Below are 14,036 nucleotides of genomic sequence, written 5' to 3'. Positions count from 1 at the left end.
GCCTTGATGCTGTATTGTGTCTTGTAAAGACTACTTACTACCTGCAAGCTGCTGCCTTGCAATATCGATAACTCCTGCATTATATATAAACTCTTCATTCTCCGCATTTTATTCTCAAACAGACCTTTTTTTTTTATTTATTTTATTTTTTATTTTCAAAAGATATTATTACTCATTAAAAGTTTTTATATATTATTACTATACAACATGAAAAAAAAAAAATTTTTTTTTTTAAAAAGTATAACCAATTATTACTCCCGTCTTTCTTCTGGTTGAACCAGTGGTGTTGCACTGTTCGTTCTATGCAGAGTTGCTGTGGAATTACGATCCAACTCTGGACCCCAGCCAGCAATTGCACCACCCACAAAACTAGGCACCATAGCAAGAGCCTCAATGCTATATCCTGAGCTTGTGCTGCTCCCACGGCTCCTTGATCGATTACCGTTAGGTGAGCTCAACCCACTACCACTGCTTCCGTTAGCCGTGCGATGGGCACCTGGCACTTGCAAAAATCCTTCACTGTTTGTATTAGTTGGCGGCTCATCGAGTGGTGGAATAGCAGATAGCGGTGAGTGAAGCGTCGAAGAATCAGATAAATGTGGTGATGATGGATCGGTTGGAGTTAGCGACTTGTATACACTATGAATAAACTCCTTTGGCTTGGACTTGATTTGATTCCAACGTCCACCACGCAACTTGAGAAGAATTAATTCCTGGCGCACTTGCTCAAGAGGTGCGGGCCAAATATAATTGGGCATCGAGTCCACACGAGATTCTTCGTCGTCATCTTGAATACGAATGGAAGGAGATGAATCATCTTTGCTTTTATAAAAGTATTTCCAAAACTTGCACTTTTCATAAACACGACCCAGAAAGTGGAAAAAGCGAGAGGGGAAATAACGAATGAGTAATTCATCAGGAATACAACGCAAAAACAAACCAACAGGGATAGATCCAAAACCACACAGTAATGCAACACCCCACATAGCAGGAGTTTGGTGCTCAATGTTGAAAGCAGCACCACCAACAAACATGATAAGAATTTGAGCACCGCAAATAATGGACGAAATGATAATATAATAATAATTTTTCGTGATACCTTCAAACATGTTGAGTTTATTATCAAGACGACGAGCGACAAACATTTTAAAGAATTGCATCCAGACAAAAGTGTTGAAAACAAGAGAGTGCACACGAACAATTTCCTTGCCAGTATGAGCATGAAACAACTTGTTACCGGCAAAGTTAAGGGTGAAGGAAACAATAAGCTGGTAAATGGCTTCGCCAATAATGATTTTCCACATGGTGGGTGTGATAAGAGAGGCTTTGCGGTCGTCTGGCTTACGATACAACACATTAGGATCTGGAGGATCAGTTGCCAAAGCCAGAGCAGCAAAGGTATCCATGATAAGGTTAACCCAAAGCAGTTGAACAGCAGTCAAAACAGATTCATTTTCAGAAGAAGCAACAGCGGAAACAAAAGTGAGAATAACGGCAGTAATGTTAACAGTAAGCTGGAACTGCAAAAACTTCTTGACGGCATCATTGACAGTACGACCCCAGATGATGGCCTTGACAATACTACTAAAGTTATCATCCATCAAAATAATTTCAGAAGCCTCACGAGCAACCTCGGTACCAGAAATACCCATAGAGAAACCAACATCGGCAAGCTTAAGTGCCGGAGCATCATTGGTACCATCACCTGTAACAGCTACGGTTTCGCCCATATCCTTAAGAATCTGGACCAATCTGCGCTTATCATCAGGGCTGGAGCGGGCCAAAACGCGCAGCTTGGGAGCAATGCGGTAAAGTTCATTATCAGTTTTTTTCCGGAAAACTGGGCCTTCCATAACAATTTGATCAGAGCCCTCTTCATAAATGCCGCAGTCGCGAGCAATGGCACGTGCGGTAATAATATTGTCACCAGTAACCATGCGCACAACAACACCAGCAGCATGACAATCGGAAACGGCCTTGCTTACACCAGGACGAAGAGGGTCCTTGATTCCAACAACAGAAAGAAATGTCATATCAGACAATAAGTGTTGTTCGTCGTCAAAATCTTTGGGAGGCCAAGAGGGCGACCAGTCAAAATCTTTATAGACAAATCCAATAGCACGAAGTGACTTTGCAGCGTACTCGTTAATTCGATTCTTAATAGAATCCATTTCTTTTGTAGAAATAGGGCGGACCTTATCATGATCAAAGATTGAAGAGCAAGCAGAAAGCATAACTTCAGAAGCACCCTTGATAAAAAGACGGTAGCCAGATCTGTTAGGAAGCTCAATAACAGTAGCCATAAATTTTTTAGTTGAATCAAAGGGATAAACGCGTGCAACAGTATACTGAGAGCGGGCCTCGTCGAGAGGACCCATATTAAGATAATCGTAGGCAAATGTGAGAATGGCAGTTTCAGTTTTAGAACCAATGTATCTTTCAGAAGCCTGGTTAGCGGCAACTTCCTCTTCATAACCAAGATTTTCAAAAGCAGAGGTATTGACAGCAATAGAAGAAAGAAGTAATTCACGGCCTTCTGGTGATAAATTAGCAACAAACTGAGAAGGTGAAGGAGAATCTGGAGGTGGAGTAATAGAAAGAGTTGGGGTAGTTGGAGAAGCTTGAGAAGCTTGAGAAGCTTGAGAATGTACTTCTTCTTCTTCTTCTTCTTCTTCTGAATCATTATTCTTGGAATTATCAGTAACCAGCTCAAAATTCGATTCTAGACCCAGTGTGCCAGCCACCACAGTCATGCGGTTTTGAGTTAAAGTACCTGTTTTATCAGAGCAAACAGCTGTAGCTCCTCCCATTGTCTCACAAGCTTTGAGAACTCTAACAAGGTTATTATCTCTAATCATACGAGTGGTTGCAAACGCTAAAGCAAGAGTGACAGCAAGGGGGAGACCCTCTGGGACTGCAACCACAATGATTGTGATTGCAGTGATTAAAATGTTCATAAACTCTTCACCCTTTTCAGATCCAGTTTTAGTAGAGGTTGGTAATTGAGCCAGGAAACGAATAAAGAGGACGATAAACATGACAGCAGCGGCAAGTGTGCCAATCTTGGCAATATTTTCAGCAATAACGTTAAGTTTTTGTTGCAAAGGAGTTTCTTCAGGATCAACGTGGAGCGACATTAATGTTTTTCCGTAAAAGGATTTGGTACCGACTGCGGTAGCAACAAACTCACCTGTACCTTCCAAAACGCGGGATCCAGATATGATGAAGTAGTCAAGGCCCTTTGAACGAGGGTTGAGAGCATCTTCACCAGGATGGGCATTAAGCTTATCTAACACCTCAAGAGCGGGGACCTTTTTGATAGTATCAGACTCACCAGTGAGTGATGATTCATCGCACTTGATACTGTAACCAGAAAGTAAAATACCGTCGCAGGGGACAACGTCGCCAGGCTCTAGTTGGACAAGGTCTCCAACAACAATGTCGAAAATAGAGACTTCTGTTGTGTGGCCACCACGGGTGCAACGGACCAGACGGTCTTCCTTTTTCTTGTTAAGTTTAACAAATTGACGCTCCTTTTGCCAGTCATTTGCAGCACCGACAAGGGAAACGATTGCGATAGCTGCAATGATTGCAACACCCTCTACCCATTCGACACGAGGTTTGGGGTTTCCATCTTCGTCATATTGAGGGGGTTGGCCAAAAGTTTCATAGAGACCAATGGCAAGGGAAATTGCGGCAGCAATGGAAAGAAGAATGAGGACCTTGTCTTGAAGGGCCAGCCAGACAAGTTGAAGGAAACTTTTTGGTTTTTGTTCCGGGAGTTTATTTGAGCCAAAGTATGCGAGACGGTTTTGATAGTCTGGGTGTTCAGTTGCGCTAAGCATGTGTTGTTCTCGGATCGACAATGTTGAGCTTCTTCGGTCCGAGGAAGTTGATTTACGATGGGGTATGGGATATTGCTGTTGTTGTTGCAAAGTTACTGGCTCATGAAGGGTACTGTTATTAATTGGATGAGAAGAAGCAGAAGAAGTTCCTACATCATTATTTGGAAGGACTTCGTGATGTTGAGATACAGCTTTATTTGAATCGAAAGGTTGTTCAATGTCTGTTTGATTGTTAGTAAGATTGATGCTTTGTCTTCTTGATTCCGAGTTGAGAGGTTCATGGTAATATGGGAGACCTTTGATAAAGTCAGCTTGAAGCTTTGATTCGAGACCATGAAGGCCACCGAGAGCAGGAAGAAGGTATGGATCTTTTAGAGAGTGGAAAAGTTGGAGTTGTTCTGATGAAACCCCAAAGGAGGTTTGAAGAGGATTTGGCATTATTTCCTCATCGAGTTCATGCTGGGCCTTATGAAGAAAGTCATTATATGTGTGGCAATCTGAAGATTCACGAGGATGTTGAGGTTGAGATTGAGATGAAGTTGAAGTTGAAGGTTGTTGATCTTGTTGGTATTCGACTATAGAGCCATTTGATATATCATTCTATTTAAAAAAAAAAAAAAAAAAAAAAAAAAAAAATTATTATTATTATTATTATGAATTATTAAATAAATAAATAAATAAATAAATAAATGAGCGGTTTAAATTTTGACATACCATAGTATTAATTGTAATTTTGACTCTGTCCTTTGAGGACGTAGAGTCTTGAGAATTACCCATTTGAAAAAAAAAAAAAAAAAAAAAAAAAAAAAAAAAAAAAAAAAAAAAAATTAATTTGTAATTTATATCAAGTATAGATAAAGATAAATTATAACGAATATAAAAAAAAAAAAAAAGGGAATATTTTTTTTTTTTAAAAGTAAGAAAGAAAAGAAAGAAAAAAAGATTGGTGGATATATTATCGCTATATATATAATCTTTAATATATACGGTGGTTTTTAAACGTTTAAAGTTTTAAAATATAAACGCGAAAAAGCTTAGATGGTTGGTTAGTTTTGAAAAAAAAAAATTAAAATAAATTATTATTTAAATAAAAAAAATAAAAAAAATAAAAAAAATAAAAAAAATTATTTAAATAAAAAATAAAATGGCCTTGGCAGAAAAAATACACACTTTATGGATTGGTCACCAATCGATGGTATTTTGGTACGGGAGGTTTTTTATTTATTTTTTATTTAAAATTCATATATATATATATATAATAGCACAGCCACCTTTTTTTTTTTTTTTAAGGAGTAAATATAAATCATGATTTGATCAATAATAAAAAGAAAAAAAAAACAAAAACAAAAAACAAATTCAATTATATATATAGATATCAATTAAAATACAATTTATTATTCATTTAATATTTAAAAAAAAAAAAAAATCATTATTTTCATTAAGATTGCTATTTTGTCTCATTTCTAAGCACCTCCCTCTCTTTTAGCATATTCTAATTCCATATTTTCTTCATAAAGACGATCAGCCTCTTCCTGTGAAAGTTGCGGTTCTGAACTAGATTCAATAGATGATTGTGATGAATAACTTGCTTGAGAATTAAAACTTGAAAGTGACGTTGATGAAGATGACGCAGAAAGAGGTGGCGATGAAGAAGAAGAAGAAGAAGAAGTGGCTGATTGTCCTTCAGTTTCTGATGATTGTTGATAATTACTTGGAATTCCCATTGTTAATAATAATATTTTTTTCTTTATTAGGGGGGGTTGATTTTGTAAAAAAGATTAGTAGAATGAAAGAATTGAAAAAAAAAAAAAAAAAAAAAAATATAATTGAGAATTGCCTTGAGTTTAAATATTTCTATATAATCACGGGCTTTCCCAAATAAAAAAAAAAAAAAAAAAAACCTTACAATAGACTGACGCCTGTGAAAGTGGCAAACTTCAAGGTTTTTATAATAAAGCAACTATCATCATTGGTTAATAATTATTAGAATTTAAAGATATCTTATTTATATATATATATATATATATATATATACAATGCTTTAAAAAAGAATCAATTTTTATTTATTTATTTATTAATTTATTAATTTATATATGATATTAAAAAAATTAAAAATTTTTAAAATTTTTAAAATTTTTAAAAAATTCTTGCTTTTTGAATCATCCTTGGCATGGCATATTCTGATTATGATTAGAGAATAGGAATTCTTAAAATTCTTAAAATTCTTAAAATTCTTAAAATTGAAAAATTGAAAAATTGAAAAAATAAAAAAATAAAAAAATAAAAAAATCCTTATTATCTACTAAGTCTTTATTCTTATTCTATTTCCCCAGAATTTCAAAGTATGGGGGCAACTTCTAGGGTTTGTGGTTTCACGCCGATGTGTCAGACCTAGTATTCATTCATTTAATTTTTTTTGGATTTTTGTAAATAAATAAATAAATAAATAAATAAATAAATAAATAAGTGCCTTTCAAATCACAATGGGAATTTCTTTATATATAATTAAATTACCACATTTGGTTTTATATAATAAAATAATAATAATAATAACGACCCACTTTATTTATTTTTTTAATATTTGATTTATTGATAATTTATTTAACAAAGAATATAATAAAGCTCTATATAAGCTATATATAAGCTATATAGTGCCTTTTACTTGGTTGAAATTGCTGCGCCTCGTTTGCACTGATTATAATAATTATATGATAAAAAAAAAGGGTTGATAGTGGGAATTTTGGTTTAAACTTTACTTCCATTTCCCCTTGTAAACCGGATCTTGGATCACTTTAAACTACAACTTTTAACCGTGCTTTTTATTTTATTTTATTTTATTATAATGTATATCTCTACTATATAATCCATTATGCTTACCTTGTTTGGTAATATATTAGTGTTTGAAAAAGAATCATTTTCTTGCTCTCTCTTATCTAATCATCATCATCATCATCATCATCATCATCATCATCATCATCATCATCATCATCATCATCATCATCATCATCATCATTAATATCAATATCAATATCATTCAATTAAACAAAATAAAAATATATATCTCCATTTAAACTAAACGTACCGTTGAAAAAAAGAAAAAAAGAAACTAAAACACGTTGCGTGATGGTCTTAGAAAGAAAAAAAAACACACACTCACACACACACGCAACATTCAAATAATCGCCTAGGATCTTAATTCTCTTTGTAAGCAAAAATTCTCAAATTGTAAAACATAAAAAAAAAAAAAAAAAAAAAACCAATAAAGAAGAAATCTGGAATTGAACCCTTTTTTTTTTTTTGTTTTAAAAAAAAAAACTATTAATATCATGCATTTTGTTTGACACAAATTTTTTAATATAAATGAGTAAACTAAAAAAATATTAATGGTATTATATTTTGCGTCAGCCCGGAGTCGAACCGGGGGCTCGTCGATGGCAACGACGAATTTTACCGCTAAACCACTAACGCTTCAAGTTATGCCTCAAATTGTCCAAATTTTTAATAAATATAAAATAATTAAATTTTGTTCAATCGCTAAAATTGGGGGAAATACCCCTTTAAAACAATCAAAAACATAAAAAAAAAATCTTTTAAAACCATATATAATAGAAATAATTGTTTAGTTTAACAACCCCATCCTCTAAAAATTGTCAAATCTTCTCAAATAAGTTTTGATTGTTTGGATCTCAAATTTTTAACCTAACCCATATATATATATATATATTTATTTTTTTATGCATGCTATATTTAAACGATACACTCTTTTTTTATTTTGAAAATTTACATTGGCTACCGCTAAAATTTAAATCCAAAAAAATATATATATTAAAGTTCTCATGATTCCTGTCAAGAAACTTTCCAACCAAATTCCCTGCAGCACAAAAAAAAAAAAAATAAAATAAAATATATTAAAAAAAAAAATTTCTATGCTCTAAGTAAATAATGTCTCTCCTAAATCCCGGAACTGTTCCTACCGTAGACTTTAAATAAAACTACTTTGTTCTATCACAGTCCAGTTTGTCCTCCCCCCCAAATCTCAGGTATTTTAATCCTATTACTATTCATATTGTTGCTCCAACCACCAGTTTTTCAATGCCAACGTCTTTTTTTTTTTTTTTTTTTTTTTTTTTTTTGATTGCTTTGCCACCATCCTTGACATTCTGACTTGAATCATTCATTGTCATCATCATCATAATCAAGAGCAATGCCCGGATTTCTTCTGACTATATTTTTTTTTTTGTTTTTTTTTTACTACCGCCCATAAACTTTTCTCTCAAGATTGCGCCTCTTTGTTACTATTTCCTATAACTTTAAGCAGCATTAACATCATAAACGCCTCTTTATCACTTTGACCTATTGAAATTCATATGCTACACATAAATCGCCACTCTCTTTTTGGATATCTTTTTTTTTCTTTCTTTCTTTCTTTCTTTCTAACCGTCTCAATTACAATCGACAGCCTTCTTTAAACCAAAACTTTTTGAATGCTTTTATGACAGACTTTATGACAGATTTTATGACGGAATTTCTCTTTTACGTTGATGAGATACCACTACTATTATCACCAAGCCCCTTTTCTTAGGGATTTAATATACCTTAAAAATAAGAAAAAAAAAAACGCATTGATAAGACATCAGTAAGGGATAACAAGAGAGGGAGGCTCAGGTTTATTGGGGAAGTTTTCTTTTTCTTTTTTTTTTTCTTTTTTTTTTCTTAAATACCAATATCGATGTTGACCCCACCCGTCAAAAAAAATATTAACATCATCACTAATTCCTAGTCCACTGAAAAATCTAAATTACTTTATAGAAGGATACAAATTTTTTTTTTTGTTCAAGAAACTATTAATTGATTCTAACATTATTCTTTTTGTAGATGACGTATATAGTAAAAGAAATTATATTGCCTTTTTCTTTTTCTTACAAAGCTTGAAGGTTTTATAATGATTTTTCTCTAAATTAAAAAAAAAAAGAAAAAAGTGTAGATATCAAATCAATAACTATTTAATACTCTTTACAAAAAGTCTCAATAGAAACGGATGTTAAAAAATAATGACGAAAAAAAAAATACCAATAGAATAGGGGATGAATAAATAATTCTCTTAGTTACAATCAAAACTACTGATATTATCTTAACAAATCAGCTTAAAAAAAATTAAAAAATAATGATTAAATATGAAACCAATTAAATGATTATTTCTCAATTCATTATATATATGAATCAAACTAAACTCCTTCCACAGTTTATGATATTGTCTATATAGGAAATGGAATCCATATTCTTCAATTTTTTTTTTAAACAAATCACCAGATACAATTATCTAGCTTGTTTAAAAACTTGTTATTTTTCTATATACTCTGAAAAAAAAAAAAAAACAATTCATCAATCCCCAAACTTGGAATGAACCAATCTATCCCATGATATCATTTTCTTGAAAAAATCATTGCATCTTGTTATTCTTAAAACATTCTATCTTGATAGATGGTAAATTTATTTTTTGATCACATTTATCTTATGAGTTAATTCAAATTGGTCATCAGAGTCTTGTTTTTTTTTTTTTTTTTTTTTTTTTTTTTTTTTTTTTTTTTTTTTTTTTTTCAAGATACAAGATAAAAATTTAACACCACCCCACTACTTGCACCACAACCACACAAAACCTCCCAGAACTCAAGCTCAAACATGAAAAAAAACAAGCCAAAATCAAAAAAGAATAAAAATATATGCGTCAGCCCGGAGTCGAACCGGGGGCTCGTCGATGGCAACGACGAATTTTACCGCTAAACCACTAACGCTTGAGAAAAATAGAAAACAAGTTTTATATAAAAAGAATCTTCAAATGGTCACGTGATAACAGTTTTTTTACCTTGTATATATATATTTTTTTTTTTGAATAAAATTTGAAAAACTTGAATATTTGTTTACTTTTTTGTAAAATTTCTTCTTTTTTTATTATAGGTATTTTTTTTTTTTTTATTTATACATTGGATTATGATCCAGCTAATAACCACTAAGAACAACACATTAAAGACAGACATGAAGGAATATTGACATATTAAAATTATTAATTTTCAATCAATCTATTATTAAAAATTTGGTTTAACTATTATTCAACCCAAATATTACTAGAACATTATATAAAAATAGCAGAAACAAAAAAAAAAAACTTCAAAATTACTAGATTCAAGCTTACAGTAAAAAAAAAATCGCAATTTAAAACAAACATAATAACTTTTTCAATAATTCTCTAAACAACTTATCTATAACTGACATTCTCTATTCTCTTAATGGTACTTAACTATAATCTTTAAAACATACTCTGGATAATTGCAGACAAAAAAAAAACAATGGGTTTGTGCGATCAAACCCAGACAAGGATTAATGGTAGTCAATTTTGATTTCATTTGATTTAATTTGATTTAATTTGATTTAATTTGATTTCATTTGATTTCATTTGATTTCATTTGATTTCATTTGATTTCATTTGATTTCATTTATTCAAACTATATAGAAATTCACATTTATAGTTTAGGTCCTCTTGCCTTTTTTTCTTTTCTTAAGAATATCAAATATTAAGCCCCACAATTGGGTGCCATAAATAGAGTTGGCTTGCAGCAAACAATCCAGATACCAAAAACAAATAAACAAACCACAGGCCATCAAAATCAACAAGAGGATCACTGTAAAAAAAAAGATTATTCAGTAGGTACCAATAGGAATCATCACCATTGGAACAGTGGGAATATTCTAACTTCGGTTTATGTCCACAGAAGTGCTGGTAGCATTAGAGGTTTCTGTAAGAGCATCTGTGCTCTTGACTGTACTGGTCTCTTCAGAGGGGTCCAAAGCAGCAGCTCCCAAAGTAAATGAGTCAGTATTAGCGCTCTGCGGTCTGACAGGATTTAATACAGGGCTGGATGTAGCGCTAGGCGGTGCAGATTGAGCCGAAGATATACCATTGATACTGTTTGACTTTTCAACTTCAGCTTGTAGACGAATCATTTCTTTCTGGAAGCGTTTACCAAAAATATCAATGTAGTATGTGGCTCCATTGTAGGCAGCAATGAAAAGAATAAAGGTCATGAAAAGCCCGGATAGAAGTGAGCTCGCATACCACAAGGGACATAAAAGCATGGTTGAAAGTTGGTATCCGTATTGGATTAAGGTAAAAGCAAAAACTGGGAATGGTTCCGGAAGACCGTTTACAAAACGACCAAGCGGGGTGTTTGCGTAAGATTTTCGAAGCCACTCGAAACTTGTGAGTCTGCCAGCTTTGATCTTTTCTTTACGGCGGACAGTAATAAAATAATGGTAAAGAGACTGCCAAATAAGGTATGTTATAGAGGCCCAAAGAAGACCTTGTACCATGCGCCAGCGCTCCACCTTATTTGCACCAGGAAATCGTTGTGCCTTATATTCTGCTGGAATAATATGGGTAATGACATGGAAGACAACTGGAGGAAGAATATGAATTGCCGAAGAGGTTGTCTTTTCAATGGAGTGAAGCACAAGCGAGTTGCGCCAAGTCACTACAGCCCAGGAGAGCGTTCCAAACGTGAGCGCATAGCAAGAAATGAAAAGAGCTTCTGAAGAAGGGAATGCCCAAATAAAAATAAGACAAAGAGCATTGACAAAGTAACATAGATCAGCAAGGAAATATGTGTATTGCTTGTATCGATAAGTGAAAATGCGCACTGGAAGAAGAACAACCATCTCGGCAGTATAAAAAACATGAAAGTATTCTGGCAGAGCACCAATGATGTACCCAGCAAAAAAAACGTTAAGCAGACCAAAAGCAAATGTAAGCTTTTCTGTAATAGATATGACGGTAGCTTTTGCTAGACGAGCCTCAAAGTCCGCCACCTGTTTAAGAAAGTTTTGCTTTAACCGTTCTACTGACTCGTCATCACGAACCTTCAAAACACGGTCGCGCTGACGAAGGGCTAGTGACTTAAATTCGCCACCTTTTTTACGAACAGTAGAGTTGATTTTCTGAGTAATCTTAGTGCCCATAGAAAATGAGTCCAATAGATCGAGAACTGTGAGCCGGTCAAAAGGGACGGAAGGCTCGTCGTCCAACGAAGACATGGAGGAGGTGGAGCTGTGGCGCGACGAGCGGTAAAAGCGGGGGGAGGTAGGTGGAAGTAAAGGAGTCGCAGCATCAGTAGCTTCTTCAGCTGTCGAAGCCACAAGACCGTCAGATGAGTCCATCGTGAATTTGTTTGTTTTTTGTTGAAATGTAAAAAGTTGGATAAGTTGAAAGGATTAGATTTTGCGACTTTTTATTTTTTTTTTATTTTTTTTTACTGCATTTTTTCTCCCTTCCTCTTCCCCCTCCTATTCTGTTTTTATTGTTTATCACATGAAATCTTACTATACAAGAATTGGCCAGCCGTGTTGGCCCGTTAAAGCACATGTGGAGTTTACTCACGAGACCCGCGCTGAATCGGCCCATAAGCGGTACTTGCGGTTCTGACCGACAGGAAACCTCCGAGTGACTCCGCATACGCAGGTCTTTTCAAGAACATCACATCGCGGATCATTAGCGGTGCTTTCATTGACTATGCGAGTAGTCACTGAGCCTGAATTTTCAGCCAAAAAGCGATGACATTTTTTACATACTGTTCGTTTGACATTAGGTGATCTAATAAAGTTAGAATAAAAATTGAAAAAATTAAAAGAATTAAAAGAATTAAAAAAATTAAAAAAAAATTAAAAAAAATTAAACAGTTTTTCTCAATCTTAACTTACAATCGAAGGACACTTTTTTTTGCAACAGCTTTCATAGACTGCGCATAAACTCGGGCCAAAGCCTGAGTACTGGGATCACCAGCCATATGAGCAGCTGCTTGGTAAAGAAACGAAAGTCGCTGGTACTGGTCTCTGTGAGGTACCGACTTTGTCTGTTGTTTTTTCTTTTGGGCCTTCCCGGGTTTTGAATTGGACCCTTCGGGGCGTACAGGCTGTGAGGACATGGTGCGTTATATCGAAAAGGTGAAAAGAATTTTTTTTTTTTTTTTCCAGTTAATTAAATTTTTTAAGGACCACAAGCCCTCCCAAAAAAATAAAAAAATAAAAATAAAAAAAGAGAATGGGTAAGTAAGAAAAGTTACATAAAATAACTTTTAATTTTTTTTTACCATTATTAACATACCGGGTAATATTACATAATTACTTACATCACACTCTTTAGTCGCCACCAAAGCTTGTCTATCATCACCACCAAAGCTTTTCAATCCTTAACTTTCAATCAAACAACCACCAACAATTTTTACAATTTTCAAAAACTACTTTCACAATGAGCGGCTACGATAGAGCTTTATCTGTTTTCAGGTAAGTCAATTGTTTATTATTATTATTTCATTTTTTAACTAACATATTTTAGTCCCGATGGACACGTTTTTCGTACGTTATTGTAGTTTATTTTTATTTTTTTCGCTTCCAATATTGAACATGAACAACAGACTAACAAACATCTCCAGAAGTTGAATATGCCCTAGAAGCTGTTAAGCGAGGAACTTGTGCTGTTGCAGTAAAGGGCGGTGAGGCCGTAATCGTGGGCTGTGAAAAACGCTCTGCACTTAAGCTCCAGGATACACGAACAACTCCTAGCAAGATCAATCAGCTTGACGACCATATCTATCTCGCTTTTGCCGGCCTTAATGCAGATGCCCGTATTCTTATTGACAAGGCTCGTGTCGAGGCCCAATCCCGCAAGCTCACTGTCGAGGACCCTGCCACTGTTGAGTACATGACCAAATACATTGCCGGTGTCCAACAACGCTACACCCAATCCGGAGGTGTTCGACCCTTTGGTGTATCCACTATTGTGGTTGGATTTGATCCCAATGACTCAACCCCTCAGCTCTACATGACCGAGCCATCGGGTATTTACTCAGCATGGAAGGCTAATGCCATTGGCCGCAACAGCAAGACCGTTCGCGAACTACTGGAAAAGAGCTATGAGCCTGATCTTTCCACAGAGGCAACCATCAAACTGGCTGTCAGGAGTTTGCTTGAAGTTGTCCAGACTGGTGCCAAAAACATTGAAATCATGGTTCTAGAGCCTGGTAAAAAGGCTCGAACTCTTGACGCAGAATCTTTAAGCACCTATGTTACTGAGATTGAAGCTGAGAAGGAAGCTGAGGCTGCTGCAAAAAAACACACGCGGTCTAGTCAGCAGCAATAAATAAA

General features: G+C 34.4%; 5 protein-coding genes across 5 annotated transcripts; 1 reads left to right on the top strand and 4 right to left on the bottom strand.

The window, feature by feature from the left end:
* Positions 1-251: 251 nt before the first annotated feature.
* Positions 252-4,622, bottom strand: SAPINGB_P004401 (uncharacterized protein; the record flags this gene model as incomplete). Its single annotated transcript, XM_031999116.1, has 2 exons — positions 252-4,445; positions 4,560-4,622. 2 exons carry the CDS (start codon positions 4,620-4,622, stop codon positions 252-254), a joined length of 4,257 nt encoding a protein of 1,418 aa, XP_031855007.1.
* Positions 4,623-5,308: 686 nt separating this feature from the next.
* SAPINGB_P004400 (uncharacterized protein) lies at positions 5,309-5,569 on the bottom strand (the record flags this gene model as incomplete). The annotated part of the gene is made up of 1 exon (XM_031999115.1): positions 5,309-5,569. One exon carries the CDS (start codon positions 5,567-5,569, stop codon positions 5,309-5,311), a length of 261 nt encoding a protein of 86 aa, XP_031855006.1.
* A 5,020-nt stretch (positions 5,570-10,589) lies between these two features.
* SAPINGB_P004399 (uncharacterized protein) lies at positions 10,590-12,053 on the bottom strand (the record flags this gene model as incomplete). The annotated part of the gene is made up of 1 exon (XM_031999114.1): positions 10,590-12,053. The coding sequence occupies one exon, from the start codon at positions 12,051-12,053 to the stop codon at positions 10,590-10,592; it is 1,464 nt and encodes a 487-aa protein (XP_031855005.1).
* Positions 12,054-12,269: 216 nt separating this feature from the next.
* SAPINGB_P004398 (uncharacterized protein) lies at positions 12,270-12,817 on the bottom strand (the record flags this gene model as incomplete). The annotated part of the gene is made up of 2 exons (XM_031999113.1): positions 12,270-12,486; positions 12,594-12,817. The coding sequence occupies 2 exons, from the start codon at positions 12,815-12,817 to the stop codon at positions 12,270-12,272; spliced, it is 441 nt and encodes a 146-aa protein (XP_031855004.1).
* A 323-nt stretch (positions 12,818-13,140) lies between these two features.
* Positions 13,141-14,031, top strand: SAPINGB_P004397 (uncharacterized protein; the record flags this gene model as incomplete). The annotated part of the gene is made up of 3 exons (XM_031999112.1): positions 13,141-13,175; positions 13,228-13,247; positions 13,325-14,031. 3 exons carry the CDS (start codon positions 13,141-13,143, stop codon positions 14,029-14,031), a joined length of 762 nt encoding a protein of 253 aa, XP_031855003.1.
* Between the last annotated feature and the right edge of the window lie 5 nt (positions 14,032-14,036).

This window comes from Magnusiomyces paraingens (genome assembly GCF_902498895.1).
Source record: "Magnusiomyces paraingens strain CBS 517.90 genome assembly, contig: contig3, whole genome shotgun sequence".
Taxonomy (NCBI): Eukaryota; Fungi; Ascomycota; class Dipodascomycetes; order Dipodascales; family Dipodascaceae; genus Magnusiomyces; species Magnusiomyces paraingens.
This window is presented reverse-complemented; position numbering and strand designations above follow the sequence as displayed.